Source organism: Brachyhypopomus gauderio, chromosome 19 (genome assembly GCF_052324685.1).
Source record: "Brachyhypopomus gauderio isolate BG-103 chromosome 19, BGAUD_0.2, whole genome shotgun sequence".
Lineage (NCBI taxonomy): Eukaryota > Metazoa > Chordata > Actinopteri > Gymnotiformes > Hypopomidae > Brachyhypopomus > Brachyhypopomus gauderio.
In genome coordinates this window covers 8,511,692-8,530,872 of record NC_135229.1, presented here as the reverse complement: position 1 = coordinate 8,530,872, position 19,181 = coordinate 8,511,692, and the positions used below count along the sequence as shown (strand labels likewise).

The following is a 19,181-nucleotide window of genomic DNA, read 5'->3' as shown; positions in this document are numbered from 1 at the left end:
GCATAATCAGGTACTCAAATCATTGGCAGGTGCACTTGATAAGAAGCGGTTGGAAGTTAATGGCATGCCAGTTGCTAGTTCCAATAGAGTAATTAGGTTTGTGTGTGAGGGGCAGCATAGCAAGGAGCCAACACAGTTTTCAAAAGTTGGTGGTAAGTGGGCTGATGCAAGAGATTGGAAACTGTTGGTTGATGTAGGCTGTAAGTTGCAGGTTCCAGAGTGTATTGTAGTCACAAACTTGAGGCCAGATGTTGTGTTGTATTCTGAAAGTAAGCGGATAGTGTATTTCATAGAGCTAACTGTTCCATTTGAAGACGAAGTTGATGCAGCATATGAAAGGAAAAGGTTGAAGTATGCAGATTTGGTGGCTGAGGTAAGAGAGCGGAGCTGGCAAGCACATATTAGACCTGTAGAGGTAGGGGCTAGGGGTTTCGTGGCTAAGTCTGCCACAAGACTACTGGCTGAGTTTGGATTTAGAGGCTGTGTGATGAGAGCAGTGGTAAAGGAGTTGTCAGCGGTAGCTGAGAGATCTAGTCAGTGGGTGTGGCTAAGAAGGGCTGAGGTTAGGTGGGGTAAGGATAGTACTTGAAGAGATAAATTGTTTGGTGTGTGTGATGTTGGGAGATGGATAGGATTGTCACTTGGCTTTTCCGATAGCCGTTGGGTAGCAGGGTTGTTGGTAAATTTTGTGATGGGCTACATTGTGAGCTTGGAGGGGGGTGGGTCTGGGACGCCCCAACATGTTTTGCGTTGAGGTGGTAACGAAGGGTGGAAGTGTTCCTGTGATAAGCGAACTCCTTCCTACATAAAGTGCAAATTGGTGCATCTCAATTCAGGGGCTGCAGCCTACGTAGACCGCGTAGACTGCAGCCCACTGAGGCCACACACTTCGAAGGCTAGATAGGCTGCATCTCACGGCTGTTATATGAGACAGTCTAGTCTTCGCAAGATGTACGTTTGCGTGACCACGCTCTGCCCCATTACATATGTGGTACATACGTGTTAGCGAGGTGTCCGACAAAATGGAGCCACATTACCGAACATTACATTACAGAAACCACATTATCCATCGACAAAATTCTATGTATTTTTAAAAACGTTACACTTTAGTAAATACTCAAAGCACAGGTTTACCTGCAATATCATTAATAATTGGCATGTTATTTAGCATCTCATTGCAGTATAAATTTCCATATTTAAAAAATACCTACATTTAAAAACGAATTCTTCGACCCGTACACTAGACTCCGCCATGTCGCCTGTTTATTGTTCATAGAGCAATGAATCCTGGGATATGGTGGGACGCGAAGGATACTCAGATGCATCCTTCGTTTTCAGGGTTTTGAAGGCTACATTCGTCGGCCACATAAGAAGGAGCCCACGAATTGGGACAGCCTTCGGCGCGACGTAGTGACGTAATCGGCCTACAAATGCGCACTTCGTGGGCTGCAGCCCCTGAATTGAGATGCACCCTATTTGTGTTTGTACTTCCATCTGGAAGTTTCTTATATTTAAATTTCCCATCCACCAGCGTAGCCTCTTCAGTCATCTCCATCATGCTTATCTTATTGTGCGTCCATATAATCTGTATGCCTGGAACTCGTGCACTGAGAAACATTCCACGGTGCAAAAGTGTCTTGTGTTAAATGCGTTAAAATGCATTAAAATGCGTTAATTTTTTTAGTTTGTTAATTTCCCTGTAATGAATTAATCGAAATGAATGCGTTAAAGTCCCACCACTAATTTATTTATATATATACACTTTGAGTCGCATGTATGAAAGGTGCTATATAAAGATTATTATGTGATATTTCAATGACAGATCTGCTAGATCTTGTAAAGGTATAATGTACACCATTTCATACTTCATTTGTTGTACACCATTTTTGTTGTGGTACACCCTCAGTTATCACCTGTGTTATAACCAGTAGCACCTGTCTTTACTTACCTGGTTTGAGCACCAATGCACTCTCCAGGTATTGGTCAGCTGTAATGGGTTTGTTTTCTTTCTCCAGTATCAGTGTGAAGTCTCGCACGGTCCAGATAAAGGACGGGAACACACGCATGAACTCAGCAGATTCATTCTCATCTCTGCCCATGTGTGCTTTCACCCTGATGTTCTCAGTCAGCTCTGACACATAACTGCAGGGAACACTGTTCAAGAGAACAACTGTGCTTGTGTGCATTACACATATGTGTGTGTTGTCATGTGTGATGGTTCCCCACTGTTTAGTCCCTATAATTTCCTGTTTCAATATGTTCTTGTTTTTCTGTATTTCCTAGATGTTTCTACATAGTTTATTCCTAGTCTCCTCACCTAATTAGTTTAAGCTGTTCCTGGTTTCCTGGTCATTAACCTGTGGTTTACTTGTAATTGTACATTTGTATTCAGTGTTATTTCAGTACTGGTTTTGTTTCTTTTACAGACTAACTTGACCCAATGACCACATACATGTCTCTACTCACCCATCCACCCCGTTTTACATCATGGTACAGTATATGAGGTTTGTTGAAGGATACTGTAGCTTCTCAAGTGCCATGTTGTCGATTACTCCTAAGCTGTTGTACACCAGAGTACTGCTGAGCAGAACAGCCAGACAGAAGATCCAGGTGTCGTGCTTTTCATCGCCCTAAAAAGCCAATGAGGACCACATTCCCATTCATTTGATGGACTATGTATCTACACCATAATTTGAATGGTCAGTATATATATTTATGTGAGCTTTGCAGAAATTATCTGCAATAAGATTTTCAGCAGGCCTAATGTTATTACTGTTAACTGTCATTTGTTTTTTTTACAATACCTTGCGTTAATGTACTGACAAATATATCACAACTTGCAAACCAAAAATATGATATGAATTAGAAAAAAGAGCTAAGAATATTAATAGGGGCAATGTTTATAGATACTGCTGCCACAGAGGACACAGATATGAAAATGCTGTGCTCACCTTGTCCACATCCCCCAGTCCTTCAGTGTCCAGTAGCACCAGGGTGTGATCTGATATAGTGGGGTGTGGTACACACCACATCCAGATGCCTTTCGTTTTGGATTCAATGGTGTTGCCCAGAGAAAATCCTGTAACAAACATGCGAAATTATTATGAATCAAATCCCATTTTTTGAGATGTATGAGAAATGTGCTGTCATCACATTTACTCCAAACATTTTATGGTTTAAACTTTGTGTTATTATTGGCTCCCCAAGGGCTGGAATGGTCAAAGGGGATAAGAAGGGACAAATTTAGTTAGTTAAATTTGCTTCAACATTAGTTACTTGAATATTAGTTACTTTAACTGGTTCTAAAGGGATGTTTGAATTCCCAAGGCAAGGCAACTTTATTTATATAGCACCTTTCATACACAATTCAAAGTGCTTTACACAGGAAAAGAAAGAAGATTATTACGACCCAAGGTCTATCACCTGTGACGCTGGGCGCAGGGAGAAGGATGAGGCAAGAGTTCGATCTTGCACACACTAACGTCACTTTATGACATGCAAATGAGCGCAGAAAGTGCATGTGGAACATAAACATTCACACACAGAAACGACTCGAACAAAGACGAGCACGGAACACTGCATGAACGCACATTAAATAGACAAACCACATAAGCCCCAAGTGATCACGAGACAAGCCACAGATGAGACTGATGAATACTCTGACACATCCACACCCACGAAGATCCACAGATGCAGATGTCTAGACGTGGACAACATAAACACACGCCCAAAGGGGAAGGGTCAGGGGCTCTACCGTGACATCACCTTGGGATGATGTTGCCCATAATACATAAAAAAAAACAAAATTTTAAAGGAAATCAAATAGAAATAATAAAAAATAAAGATAATAAAACTGGAAACTGAGAAAATAAATAAAAATAAGTAAAAGATAAATAAAATAATTAAAATAGGCTACGTTTACGGTACCCACACTAACCAAAAGCCAGTTCTAATATATACGTTTTTACCTTGTATTTAAAAACATCTAACGTTGGAGCTCTTCTAGTATCTTCGGACAACTGGTTCCATTTAGAAACAGCATAATAGCTAAATGCTGCCTCTCCTTACTTAGTTCTTACCTTCAGCCCCGTCGACAGGGGGGGACAACCGGGTTTGTTGTCCCGGGCCCCAGGGCCAGGGGGGCCCATCAAAGAGCCCAGCAATTTATTTTTTCTTTAAAGTCTATAATTCTTGAAATCTTTTATTAATATAAAATTCTGTACTCAAAATAAGCTCAATGGCTAAAATATATATGTTTTTTACCTATCTGCATATTTTCCATTAAGTGCATACACTCCCGCCTCCCACTGAAAAATGGTTTGATCCAGCACCGACCGTAGCCGGCTGGTACCCACCCAACAGCGGGAAATACAGTGGTGGATAGTTAAAGTAAACAGAAATCTGGAGTGCAGAAAAGAAAGGAAAAACATTTACCTGACGAATTTTAATATTGCATTGTGTTCCAGGTTTGAAAAGTGCTGAAATTTAGGCTAAAGTACTTGAAAATGCTTGAAATTGTAACTACTTCGTTTCACAACAAATAGCTATCTGACTGAACAGTTCTCTTGTATTACATTAACAAATACGAACCTCTTGTAATTCCAGGACAAAACATGAGAGAACGTAAAGACGTTAAGATTGGGCGTTTTGAAAATAATAATAATAATGAAACTTTCTTGTCCTGGGCCCCAGCAAGACTGTCAACGGGCCTGCTTACCTTTGAACTAATTAGTTCCCAGTGACCTACGATTTCTGCCTGGCTCATAGCTCTGCAGCATGTCAGATAGATACACTGATCCTACACCATTAAGTGATTTATAGGCCAGTAATAACACCTTGAAGTCTATCCTGTATTGTAATGGTAGCCAGTGTATGAACTTAAGAATGGGGGTGATGTTATCACTTCTTTTGCTCCTAATGAGAACTCTAGCAGCTGCATTTTGAATCAGCTGTAGCTGTTTGATTGTCTTTTTTGGGAGCCCTATTGGGAGGCCATTACAGTAATCAACCCTGCTGGAGACAAAAGCATGAATGAGTTTCTCAAGATCTGCTTTTGTCAAGAAATCTGATCTTATGGATATTCTTAAGATTATAAAATGCTGACTTGAATGAATGAATGTTTCAATTTATATAGCGCCTTATCAGGATACCCAAGGCGCTTTACAATTGTAAACACAGCTACGTCACAGACAACCAATCACACACCGGCGAGAAGCGGCAGCCAATTGCGCACAGCATACTCTCTACCGGGATCCACAGCCCCCTGGGGGACTGAATGGGGTGCAGGAAGGGGAGAGAGGACAGACCCTAGTGACAGAGCACCATCCACCACTGAGCATACAAGCACACACACTCAGACAACAACTTGTTTTTATTGAACAGAGAGAGACATAGACACACACTCAGGGAGAGACACAGACACACACTCAGGGAGAATTTGTCTGGGATTGCCAATTTACCTAACCTCCATGTTTTTGGACTGTGGGAGGAAACCGGAGACCAGTGTTAATTTTGACAGCAATTTTGGATTTAGTTTTAGTCTTAGTCTTTTGACTAAAATGTAATTTAGTTTTAGTCATAATTTAGTCATTGATTTGTTTTTGTCATTGTCTAGTTTTAGTCGACTAATTATCATTGGAATTTAGTCGAATAATATCAAAATAATTTAGTTGACTAAAATATAAATGGTGTAGTAGTCATTATATACACTTGCACAAAATGAAACATTTATTAACCAGTTACAGAATATTATTTTTTGTATGTGCAATATATACAAAAACAAATTTCCAAACAACTCTATTGACCTGAACTTATAGTTATTGAGCATAACAATAACAAAACATTGATGACCAGTAGGTCCGCTCTACCTGAAAACATATGGAGTTTATGAACAATGCATATTACATTCTATATAAAACTGGGCGCCGTAAAACAATGCCATAGCCCGCAGATGTCGTTTCATTTGTTGTATTTGTCCCGACATCATCATTCCTCATGGTTTACACAGCATCTTGTTTTTCTCAAAGTCAAAGGAGAAATGTGTCCATATATCGCCGCTCATCTTTCTCCCTGCTGACATTGTCGAGTTAACTTCGAGTTTAATTTCATGAGTGACCACAGTTCACGCGCTGGTTTTGTCCTAACGGGTTCTGCGCGATGTGAAGACGTTAGTTCTGATTGGATGGTTACCCGGTTTGTCCCGCCTCTCCGTGTACGCTAAAGTAGTTACGGTTGGATCTCTTCTTAACTTATCCCTACCTTTCACAAAACTAAATCAGGTCTGATTGAATGTCGTCGCTGGACAATATTTTCGTCTCGTTTTTATTCGTTGACGAAAATGTCCTTTAATTTCGTCATCGTTTTTATCCCTTCGTATAGTTTTAATTTAGTTATCGTCTCGTTTTCGTCATGAAAAAAGGTTCGTTGAAAAAGGTTTGCCTGCCGGTTTTGTCGTTTTGTGGTGGGGGGGCGTGCGGTTTGGTGTGGTTTTTGTTCTGGTATTTTGTTTCATTTTATTGGTTATAGGTAGTCATAGCTGCTGCATATGATTTAGTACAATTCAAGTTGTTTCCCACCTTAGAACCATTTGATAAGTGTCTTTTTTCTGTTACAACCTGGTAGCCTAGGCTGGGTCGTAACAGGACAGAGTAAACCCGAGTTGATTGGTTTTGCTGGTAAAAAGAGACATGGGTCATCATTTTTTATCTTTACTAATTACTTTACTAACTAGGTTTTTTTTTTTTTTACATTTTCATCTCTTCATTCTTTGGCTTAATTTGAGGACCCTATGTAGGGTGCATAGTGAGCATATAGGGTGTTATAAATTTCTAACTGAAGGCAAGCCTAAGTCCCCCTCTCTATTATAATTCTACCTGGGGAAGGATATCAAGGATTGGGGTGCTGCACATAAAAGGTTTTATACATATATAAAATGCTTTTTTCAGAAAGCATGTTATTACCTGTTTGCTGTCCTGCCAGACGGTTCATGAGGTAAGACTTCCCTGTGCGGTACAGCCCCACTACAGACACCACCACCACAGGCTGAGTTATCTTCTCCAGAATTGCTTTAGCTTCTTTCAAAACATACAGCTGTCCCTCAGAATCACTACCGATCAGACAGAGTGGCTCCTTCATGACTCTAAAGGTTTGATCAACACAACATAATGCAATTCAACAAAGCTGATTTATTTCAGAACAACACTAAGTGTAATCACGGAGAAGTTAGGATCATACACAGGCAAAAATTTACACACTACACCATTCCCTAGGTGAAAAACATAAATTATGTACAAATATACCTGCAAGCAGTGATTCTGGAACCAAGGGGCCATATAAGAAATTAGTAAGTTTGAACAATTGGTTACGGTTAGTGTTTGTTTTAGGGCAGTGTTTATGTGAACACTATAGGTAGGCAGACTGTATGTAAATTTCAAAATGTTTTTGATAATGACTGAGTTATAGGTTCTGCTGAATTGATGACACATGTTCGATGAAAATTTACTGAAAAACCCAGGACTAGTAGGTGTGTGATGGAATCAACAATATAATAAAATATTTTGCAGATTATTACAGATGCACCTGTAAACATAAAGCTGTGAGAATGTGTATTGAAAAAAATGAGTAAAATTCAACATAGAATTTAATTGTATTGAATTCTTTTTTTGTCATATGCAGGTTAACACAGATCAACAATGCAATGAAAAGCTTTGGAAGAGAAGATCCACTTCAACTCACTAGAGACAGAAACACCACAAAATAATTCTGATGGCCTCCATCAGAATATGTGACGAGTAACAATAGTACATGGAGATTGTACTATTGTTACTTGACACATGTTCTGATGGCGGCCATCAGAATTGGTGACCCCTGTAAAAAGGCTCACCTGTCCATCCCATTCATGATTTTTATTTATTTTTTTATTTTACAGAAGTGAAGAGATGGTAAGCTTAACCTGACTATAATCAAATGTCGGCATGTATAAAATGCTGTAACGAAACATTCTTCTTTAAGTACATTTATGTAATTAAGAGACGATAAAATGTAAATACAAGCACCTGTCATCTTTTGGCTCGCAGACAGCAGCAAAACGAGAAAAGAAAGCGCATCAGCGTAGTTTACGTAGCGTTTGTAAATCAAATCGGCGTAGTTTACGTAGCGTTTGTAAAGCGCTTGTGCCAGTGAACAGAAACTGGGAAATTGCGCCCCGTGTGGTCACAAAATTCGACGGTTACAAAACTCGGCGTATCACCTGTTTTGGTCGCAGAAATGCAGTAGGCTACATATGTTGTGAAAGTGAAAGTAAAAGATAAGGTTTATACAACGTAGCATTTTTAAACGGCACTGAAATTATGACTTACACCTATATTACTGTACGTACATACATTATAAATAAACATGAGAAAAAATATGATTGCATTGCCAACACACACACAAACACACATTTATAACGTAACAAAAACGACCCATTAGGACTCATTTCAATTGTAAAACCAATGTGCCTCAGATAAGGCTCGGATTATACATTCACCTTAGATATGTAGACCCGTTTGTTCCTTACAGCGTGCTGTGCTAAGGGAAAGTAAAAGAGAAAGTGTGTAATACTCAAACATTTACACTGCGCTCCAATTATTATCGTTGCTTAATCAAGAAAAGGATATGCTGTTAAGTAAAAAAACAGAATTTACCAGGTATCGCTTTGTGCCTTTAAAAAGAAAAAGCAACACCACTAGAATCAGAGAATTCTCACAAATGTACCACAAATTTACCAAATTTACCGATTCCCAGGCCTGAGGCCATGACTGATGTGCCCTTAAGGATCTGTCATCTTTTGGCTCGCGGACAGCAGCAAAACGAGAAAAGAAAGCGCACCGGCGTAGTTTACGTAGCGTTTGTAAAGCGCATCGGCGTAGTTTACGTAGCTTTGGTCGCAGAATTGCACTATACTACATATGTTGTGAAAGTAAAAGATAAAGTTTCTATAACGTTGCAATTTTGAACGGACACTGAAATTATGACTTAGCACAAATTGCGCCTATACTGTACGTACATACATTAGAAATAAACATGAGAAAAATATGATTGCATTGCCAACACACATTTATAACGTAACAAAAACGACCCATTAGGTAGTATATTTCGACTCATTTCAATTGTAAAACCAATGTGCCTCAGATAAGGCTCAGATTATACATTCACCTTTGATATGTAGACCCGTTTGTCCCGCACAGCGCAGTACTGCTCCTGTGTTGAGTGTGAATCGTAGCGGTGTCTGTTTCTGCAGTGGTTTGTCCCCGTATCTCATGAAGTAACTGTGCAGACGGCTGGGCGGATCCTCCCACATCAAAGGGACCCGCTCGCTGTCCTGCAGAAAATGTTCTTACAGCGTGCTGTGCAAAGGCAAAGCAAAAGAGAAAGTGTGTATTACTCAAACATTTACACTGCACTCCAATTATTATCGTTGCTTAATCATGAAAAGAATATGCTGTTAAGTAAAAAAAAAAAAGAAAAGATTTTTTTACCAGGTATCGCTAAAAATCAACACCACTAGAATCAGGGAATTCTCACAAATTTTACACCGACTTATATGAATATATTTTTTAACACAGAAAGCTACCATATTGCAATGAAATATCAATTAGCTCTGGATCTCCAAATACATTGGCTTCACACTATATAGCCTAGTATCAGTTTCCAAAGTCATTTCTCGGAAACCCCCCGCATTACCAGCAGTAAAGGTCCAGACTCCTGGGCGGTGCTGTGCTGGATTCGGACTCCTCGGCAGAATTCTTCTCCCTTCGCGTGCACGCGCATATAGACGCTGCAGATGAAAATCGCGGTTTCTATTCTTGGATGCGTGGGTCATAACATATAAAGCACATGTCTCTATGTTCAACGGGGTAGGAGGGGGGTTAATAAGGGGAGTATAATTTTGGCAATAACACCACAACATCTGCTGAAATTATACTCCCCTTATACTTCCCATTATTAAAGCAGAAATTATACATTAGTCTGGTCTGGTGGTAGGGAACTGGTCTTGTGACTGGAGGGTCGTGGGTTCGATTCCCAGGCCTGAGGCCATGACTGAGGTGCCCTTGAGCAAGGCACCTAACCCCAACTGCTCCTTGGCAGTGGCGGAGCTAGACTTTTTTTCAAGGGGTGGCCAAAGGGTGACCAAGGCTTTATCATTGGGGTCCATATACAAATGATGAATGAAAGGAAACACATATTTTCTCTTAAAATTACCATTTCCAGTGGGGTGGCACTAGGGGTGGCACGGGCTCTGTTGGCAATTGCCACCCCTGCCCGCCCTTTGGCTCCGTCACTGCTCCTCGGGCGGCGGGCGACTGCCTACTCTGTTAAGAACATCCTCTGTTCATCTTCATATTTTTGTTTTGCTGTGCATTTTTTCCCTGCCATTTTGAGAACAAACTTGACACAAATTGTTTATTGAAATTATCGTGTCCTGACTGGGACGCAATGTTTTCATCTCACGCACACGCGTTTGATGAAAATACCGGGGTGAACTCAAGCTAAGCAAACAGCACTTTAAAAAAACATACACAAACACGAACTTCGATATAAACAAAAGTTGTGATATGCTTCAGGACTTTGGCATGGTTGGAGGAGGTGGGCAGTATTTTATTGTAATGGCAGTATAGTCAGTATTTGGTATAAATATGGAAATGTCCTGCAAGGCTTCATCTTACTATTATTTATATTATATATGCTACCATTGGGTATAGTTATAAACAAACATGGTGTCAACTTTCACTGATATGCAGATAACACCCAACTTTACATATCAGCCAAACCTAATGTGGAGGCTACCCTGTAAGCCTCGGCTTGGACTGAAGGTGTTCTCAAACTCAAAGCCATAAAAGAAAGGTGAAGTTCCAGCCCAAAAATATCCTTCGAGGTTGTTCCTTCTTTATTGCAACAAAAAATATGGTTAATACAAAAACTAGTTCACCTTAGTGCTGTTGAGTGCATTAAAAATGTGCTGTCTTGGCTGGTTCCCCACGGCTACGGTAAGAACCGTGTGTTCCCCAGTCCAAACCGTCCTAATTACTCATCACAGGCACCTGCCTTTATACCTGTGACCTAAAGTGCTCCCCCAAGTGAGTAAATCAAAAAATTACACTAAAAACCTACCTATACGTGCAGATAAGAAATGGCTCCTACACCCCGGCCCCTAATTGTGAGAGAATATCAAACCACAATTACCCATTTAAACTAAGGAGCCATTTGTGCAGAGCTAAACTAAATTAGTTCCTAAAACTAAGTATCTTCTCAAGCATCCAGGTCTACCCATCATCTCAACCATCTATATCATCATCTTGGGTCTTGGAACTTGGGACTTCGGCTTCCATCAAGAGGCATATCTTTGTAACTGGCCTTTCCAGTTGCCCCGTTTTTGTTCTCAACTGGACTGAACGCACATGGCCTTTCTTGTCTGGATACGTCTGTGTGACTCGTGCCATCTGCCAGGACCCTCTTGGAGCCAACGGCTCCATCACAACCACGATGTCGCCAACGGCAAAGCTTCTCCTTGGCCTCATCCACTTATGTCTCTCCTGGAGCAGCGGTAAGTACTCCCTCACCCAGCGTTTCCAGAAAAGGTCAGAGAGAAATTGCACCTGTCGCCATCTTCTCTTCAGATACAAGTCATCCCTTTGGAACAACCCCGGGGGTAGGAGTGGCTTTGTCTTCAGGAGGAGAAGGTGGTTAGGGGTGAGAGCTTCCAAGTCATTGACATCTTCTGAGGCCTTCGTGATTGGTCGACTATTCAAGATTGCTTCGATCTCACAAAGAACTGTGTGGAAGCCTTCATCGTCCAGGGTTTGAAGTCTGAGTGTGGAGGCCAGGACACGCTTCACAAGCCGGATCAAACGCTCCCAAACGCCGCCATGGTGAGCGCCTGCTGGAGGGTTAAAAGACCACGTTAGCCCATTTTGTAAAAGATCATGCTGGATCTTGCTGTGGTCCAACTTTGAAACGGCCTCCCTTAACTCCCGCTCAGCTCCAATAAAGTTTGTGCCATTATCAGAAATTAAATGAGATATTTGACCTCTTCGACACATGAACCGCCTAATGGCGTTGATACATGAATCAGTGTCAAGAGCATAGGCTACCTCAAGGTGGACTGCTCTACTTGCCAGACATGTAAACAAAACACCATAGCGCTTCACTCTTCCTCGGCCTTTCTTCACTTCCACTGGGCCAAAATAATCCACACCTACATTGGTAAAAGCGGGCAGGTCTGACAACTCGTTCCTCTGGGAGGTCAGCCATCTTCTGCTGCCCCATGTTTCCCTGGATGCGCCGGCATTCTGTACATTCTAAAATGACCTTCCTGCAAGCAGAGTTTGCATGAGTTATCCAATATTTCTTTCTGAGAAAGGACAACATGTGATTACGACCTGCATGGCCAAGACATTGGTGTACATGTTTCAAGATGAGTTTAGATACATTTTGATCTTTAGCCAGAATAACAGGGTGCTTCTCCTCTTCGGGCATTGCCGCCCTACTGAGCCTACCTCCAACTCTCAGCATTCCATCTTGCAACCCTGGGTCGAGCTTATAGAGATCGCTGTTGCGTTTCACAGACCTTCCTTCTTGCAGTGCAGCAATTTCCTCTGGAAATTTCTCTTGCTGATAGAAGCGAATAATGGCTTCTTCTGCCCTCTGCAGATCGGCTGTTGTTAATGATTCGCCAGTGACCTTTATTCTTTCTTTCTGGAGCTCAGGTTTAAGGGACTTTCTCTTTTGTGACGATGTTAAAAGCATGCCTCTGAATTTAAGAATCCAAGCAGCAGATCTCTTTAATCTTTTAAAATCAGAAAAGTAGTTTAAAAACATTTGTGTTGCATTCAGTGGTGCCTGTACTACGAGGGCACTCAGCAGTGATTCCCTTTTCACTTCAGGGTCTTCCAAAAAGACCATAGGCTGATCTGAAATGGTAACCGGCCACTCCTCTTCCCCTTTCAAGAGAAATGGAGGTCCCTTCAGCCACCTCTCACAGGCCAGGAACTCTTCAGCACTCAGCCCTCTGGATGCCTCATCTGCCGGGTTCAACTTTGTGCCAACGTATCTCCACTGTGCAACACTGGTCAATTCTCTAATAACTGCCACCCTATTGGCTACAAATGTATGAAATCTTCTGGTCTCATTGGCAATATACTTTAAAACAGTGGTGCTATCTGTCCAGAACACTGATGGCTGCAAGTCAAGCTGAAATTCTCTTCTCAGCATCTTGTCAAGGCGGACAGCTAAAACAGCAGCAGTCAATTCAAGACGGGGAATGGTTGTTTGCTTTAAAGGGGCTACTCTGGCCTTTCCTAAGATGAAAGCAAGACTCACTTGGTTCTCCTTGTTCTCCATTCTGAGGTAAGTGACGGTCCCATAACCATACTCACTGGCGTCTGAGAAGTGGTGTAGCTGCATAAAGGTAGGTTCCCCAAAGTTGTTGGGCTTCATGCAGCGATTCACTTTAAACTCAGCCACATAATGCAGATTTTTAAGCCAGTTGGACCACTGCTTAGAGAAGACCTGGGGTATATGGACATCCCAGCAGATGTTCAACCTGCACATCTCCTGCAGCATTCTCTTCACTGGCAATGTGAGTGGCGCAAGAAACCCTAAGGGGTCAAACACAGAGGACACAACAGACAATATGCCACGTCGTGTGGGAGGGCGCTCTTCCAAGGCTAACCTGAAAGTCAGGACATCAGCATCAATACACCAATGCAGGCCAAGAGCAGTCTCAACAGCATTTGCCTTTTGATCTAGATCAAGTCCCCTAGTGGTCTTTGATCTCTGGGCATCTGGAATACTGGCTAAGACTTCACTGCTGTTGCTTGTCCACTTCGACAAGTGGAACCCCCCTTTAGCACATGCTGCGGTCAGCTCACTCACCATCTTCCTAGCCTTTGCCTCTGAAGACACGGAAGTCAAACAATCATCCATATAAAAGTTATGCAATATTGTATTTAGAATGCATGGTTCAAAGTGATCTTTGTAATCTTGTACAATTCTTCTCAATGCGTAATTTGCACAACTAGGTGAAGACACTGCTCCAAAAAGGTGCACCTTCATTCTGTACTGCATAGGCGCAAGTGTGAAGTCACCATCAGGAAACCACAAAAAAACGTAAAAAATCTGTGTACTCTGGAGACACTCTCACCTGATGGAACATAGCTTGGACGTCTGCCATCAGCGCTACACATTCCTTTCTGAATCTGGTGAGTACACCAAGCAAAGTACTGGTGAGCAAGGGACCTTGCAGGAGCTGGGAATTGAGTGAGATTCCTTGATAGACAGAGGCACAGTCAAAAACCACCCTAAGAGTTTTCTTCCTAGGATGGTATACCCCATGGTGGGGTAAAAACCAAAGCCTGCCATCAGACCTATTCAGCTGTTGACATGGCACAGGCTCAGCATAACCACTCGCAATGACTTCAGACATGAACTCAGTGTATTCTTGATGGAATTCTTTGTTCCTTTTGAACTTTCTTTGGAGACTAAAGAGACGCTGCTCTGCGACACAACGATTGTCTGGAAGCGTAACTTCGGCAACCTTGAAAGGCAAGTCAAAGCAGTAGTGACCCTCATCCTGATGGATGGATGACTCAACAATTTGCATAAACCTATGATCTTCCCTGGACAAAGAGGAATCATCTGCTATAGCTTCATTGAAATCCTGATTGTATTGAGCAATCAACAAATCTTGTAGCTTGGTAACTGAGATCCTATTGACAGTGACAGCCGGACAATCATACCTGCCCTCATCTTCCCTGCCTCTCAATGGACCACTCACGACCCACCCCAGTAGGGTCCTGATTGCATATGGCCCCTCCCCTTGGCTATTGATCACTTCCCAGGGTTCCATAAGCTTCTGTGCATTGGTACCTATAAGTAATTCGACATCTGCCTCCAAACTAGGAATATTAATGTACTTGAGATAAGCCCACTCTTCCAGATCTTCTTGACTAAGAATGTTTTTCCTGCTTACCGGCATGGCCTTTTGAGTAAACACTTCAGGCAAATCCAGAAATGTTTCTTCATTCAGGCCAGAAATCTGAAAGCCTTTAAGTGAATAGGTGCTAACTACTCTTTCTTGGCCTAGGGTGCGAAGCAGAATGTTAGTTTTAACACCGGAGAGATTCAGCTTCCTCATGAGTGTCTCAGTGCAGAAAGAGGCTGACCTCCCAGGGTCAAGGAAGGCATAGGTGTTGATGATGTGACTGCCAGACTTTGCCTTCACCCGTACAGGCACAATGGAAAGGACACATTCATCATTCCCGGCCCCTGTATGGGCACATGTCTGCAATGACACAAGAGCATTACTAACTGAAACATGTGGCGTTTTAGAATCAACATGTAAAATAGTCGGATGGCTCTTTGCACACACAGCACAAGTTAGAGGCTTATCGCATGCCTTACTCATATGACCTGGCATGAGGCAGCGAAAGCAGAGTCGATTTTCTTTTACAGCATCAAGTTTTTCTCTATGTGTCATTTGCTCAAGAGCAGAACATTTTAGCACTGAATGTTGGCCTTTACACACAAAGCATGCTCCATGGTCATACTTCTGTACAGGTGGACCCTTACGCTGATGTCGGGGTGCAAAGGAATTTGATGGTCGGGCAGCATCGACAGCAGCAACGGTAACATGCCCTCTTCCAGAAGGCCTGGCCTTGAACTTAAGGGAGGTGTGGTATGATGGTGTGCCCTGCAAATCTCCAAAGAGAGGGTCAGACATAATTTTCACCCGACGTTCAATAAAAGTCACAAAATCAGCAAACATGGCCCTTGTGCCACGCCTCTCCTGAAGGTCACATGCAACCGCCCTCCATCTCTCCCTCATCTTGTACGGCAACTTCATCATCATCAAGCGCAGGTTGGATGGCACGTTCATCTCCTCCAGATACTGCAGATCTTCCATTACATTACAGCAATCTCTTAGGAAGACAGACAAAGACTGCAAGGCGTTAACATCATCAGGTTTCACCGTAGGCCATTGCACAGCCCTGTCAATATAAGCTGCCGCAATCTTCATTTCATTACCAAAGTACTCCTTTAATAAAGGTTTCGCTCTGGTGTAGCCTTGACCAGGTGCCATGTTAAAGCAGCTCCTAACGAGCTCTCTTGGCTGCCCTCTTGTGTACTGATCAAGGTAGTACAGACACTCTTCTTTGTCAGAAGTTTTCCTTTCAATTGCCTGTTCAAAAGCTCTGATAAAGGCGGCATACTTCAATGGGTGTCCATCAAACTCCGTAATAACTCTAGGTGGAAGAGAGGCTAGAGCTTGATTATGAACCAGCTGAGCCGTGATGTTATTCTGACGCTGCATGAGATCATACACTGTGGGTAGATGGTTATGAGGGAGCTGGTGGTTACCAAAAGACGCGGCATGGCTTGCCTGTGTCCGAGCAGATGGATTCATACGTGCAGATGGCGGTAGCTGATGCTGCACTGGGACTGGATTGCGGCTCCTGGGTCCACAGTTATCACTCAATACGGCCGGTCTACGTGATGGTATCTGCACTGTGGGTAAAGGGTTATTAAGCCCATATGAAATGCATTTCTCTTTAGGCCTCACCACCAGTGAAGCTACATTATCCTGGTGGAACACCTCAGGCTTAGGGTGCCAAACAGGAACATTAGATGACTGTAACTGTGCATGAAGATAGGCGTTCATAGCATTGGCTCCCTCCCCCTCATCATCATCATCATCATCATCATCACCACCACCATTTTCTAAGACATACAACTTGGCTGTATTAGCTTCCAACTTTGCCTCCATTTCCAACCGTTCCTTTTTTCTCCTCAGTCTTGCCCTCTCAATTTGCAGAACTTCTTCCTCAGCATCCAAATCATGCATCCTTTTTAAGACAGCAGCAGATTTTAACAGAGCAGCCCTTTCAGCCTTTGTTTTTATATGCACTGAAGAGATGCGGGAGGATTTGGAACATGCAGACAGCTGGCTTTTGTGTCTGGAACCTTTACTTGAAACGTTCGAAACGCTGTCCTCTGGCCTTACCTCTGGTGCTACGTTTTCACATTCCAATTCAGTCATAGGAACTGCATCCGCCAACCATCGACACACATCGTTTTCGAATTTTTCAATTTCCTTAGTTTTTTCTATTAACCAGCTTCGTTGTGTTTCGTATTCAGAGTCAGGCATTGGCATTTCTAACAGAGTATTCTGGATCTCTATAGCTTCCTTGCACAGAGCGGTAAATTCGCTCAAATTCCTCTTGACTTGGCTGATCGTGCGAGAAGTAACCTTTACCGAAAGCAGCTCATTTATCTTTGCTTTTATTTTGCCTGCTTGCTTAAGCTTTGATTTCCGATTCTTCTGTAGGTTCTCGCATGCCATTAAAAAACCCTTTGTAGTTAACATTCTCACACGTTTTTCTAATTCTTCAACTGGACTTTTTGGTGTGTCGGCGCGCTCCGATGTGGGAGCGGCGGCCGTAGCCTTGTCAGACTTATCCGTCATGTTGCGCAAAGCACACACCAAGCGCAAACCCACTAGGTAAGCCTTTAAAATTAATTGTTTGAAGGTGACGCTGACAACAGTTGAGATCTCTACAGCACAGCACTTTTACGCAACAGCACGGTGAATAAAAATAAAATTGGGCAATGCCACTACGCCTTTTATCTTTGCAAAGTCCACATCGAACAGTCTCAAAAAGATAGTGTCACCCACCAGTTTATGGGAAGCAGCTTCATCTTTCATAGACATAAGTTTACTCACTCGCAGCAGATCATCAACACCAGTAGGCACCGCAACAAGCAAGTAATCCAATTTCCTATGACGGTTACAAACTTCCAATTCATGCGGGCGTAGTTCTTAGCAGATCCTCAACCTTTGATGTACGTCCATTTAATGAGCCACGCAGGTTCTTACGATGTGGAGGCTACCCTGTAAGCCTCGGCTTGGACTGAAGGTGTTCTCAAACTCAAAGCCATAAAAGAAAGGTGAAGTTCCAGCCCAAAAATATCCTTCGAGGTTGTTCCTTCTTTATTGCAACAAAAAATATGGTTAATACAAAAACTAGTTCACCTTAGTGCTGTTGAGTGCATTAAAAATGTGCTGTCTTGGCTGGTTCCCCACGGCTACGGTAAGAACCGTGTGTTCCCCAGTCCAAACCGTCCTAATTACTCATCACAGGCACCTGCCTTTATACCTGTGACCTAAAGTGCTCCCCCAAGTGAGTAAATCAAAAAATTACACTAAAAACCTACCTATACGTGCAGATAAGAAATGGCTCCTAGACCTAATGACAAACACTGTTTAGGAAAAATTGAGGCCTGCATAAGATGTTAAATGCTGGATGTCGCTAAACTTCCTCCACCTTAATAGTGACAAAACAGAGGTTCTCCTTCTGGGCCCAAAGGCCGCAAGACAGAAACTACCAGATTTAATGCTAAATCTGGCAGACTACCCCATTACACCTGGCTCAGTAGCCAAAAATCTCAGTGTCTCGACTATGACCTATCATTTGATAAATACAGAGCCAGAGTGGCTAATCGGGAGATTCGGGAGGATTCCTGATGGGCCGGCTCATGTCGATCTCTAGTTTGGGCCGATTGGGATGGAAAAATAATTTTGGGCCGGATTTGCGCATGAAACTCCCGGGCTGAAAAAGTGGCCCACTCTGGCCCTGAATACATAGATAATACTACTAGGATAGCATTTCTACATCTCCACAACATTGCCAAGCTAAGAAATGCATTATCACAGCATGATCCAGAAAAATTGGTACACGCCTTTGTTAGCTCCAGATTTGACTACTGTAACTCATTACTGTCAGGATGCTCAAATAGGAATCTAAATAAAACTTCAAATAGTTCAAAATGCCGCAGCCAGAGTTTTGACCAGAACAAGAAAATTCGATCATATCAGGTCAGTCCTATCAGCCCTGCATTGGCTCCCAGTTAAATTCTGTTTTGATTTTTAAATTCTTCTACTGACTTATAAAGCACTGCACGGGCTTGCTCCTGATTACCTCCAGGAACTTATCTCCCCACATCCACTAAGATCACAGGGTGCTGGCTTCTTATTAGTTCACATGAATGCATGTATGTAAATATACACAAAGATGAGAAATATTTATTATTCCAATCTTTTCTTTGTTTATGTATCTTATGTATAATTGTTGTTATGGTTTCCC

At 42.3% G+C, this 19,181-nt stretch overlaps 1 protein-coding gene across 8 annotated transcripts in view; it reads right to left on the bottom strand.

Annotated features, from left to right (window-relative positions):
* Positions 1-19,181, bottom strand: part of LOC143482596 (guanylate-binding protein 3-like) — a 70,498-nt gene that overhangs the window by 6,907 nt on the left and 44,410 nt on the right. The window contains exons 1-8 of one of the 8 annotated variants that reach the window (XM_076980981.1): positions 9,724-9,757; positions 9,196-9,386; positions 8,685-8,701; positions 8,528-8,568; positions 6,960-7,138; positions 2,952-3,079; positions 2,521-2,630; positions 1,949-2,142 (exon numbers count right to left, since the gene is read on the bottom strand). In XM_076980981.1, the coding sequence (XP_076837096.1) occupies positions 1,949-2,142; positions 2,521-2,630; positions 2,952-3,079; positions 6,960-7,134 (607 nt within the window). In that variant the 5' untranslated portion in view covers positions 7,135-7,138; positions 8,528-8,568; positions 8,685-8,701; positions 9,196-9,386; positions 9,724-9,757. Of the gene's footprint in view, positions 1-1,948; positions 2,143-2,520; positions 2,631-2,951; positions 3,080-6,959; positions 7,139-8,527; positions 8,569-8,684; positions 8,843-9,195; positions 9,387-9,723; positions 9,758-19,181 lie in introns of those variants that run through there. The other 7 variants (XM_076980982.1, XM_076980987.1, XM_076980986.1 and 4 more) reach the window with 7 other exon arrangements.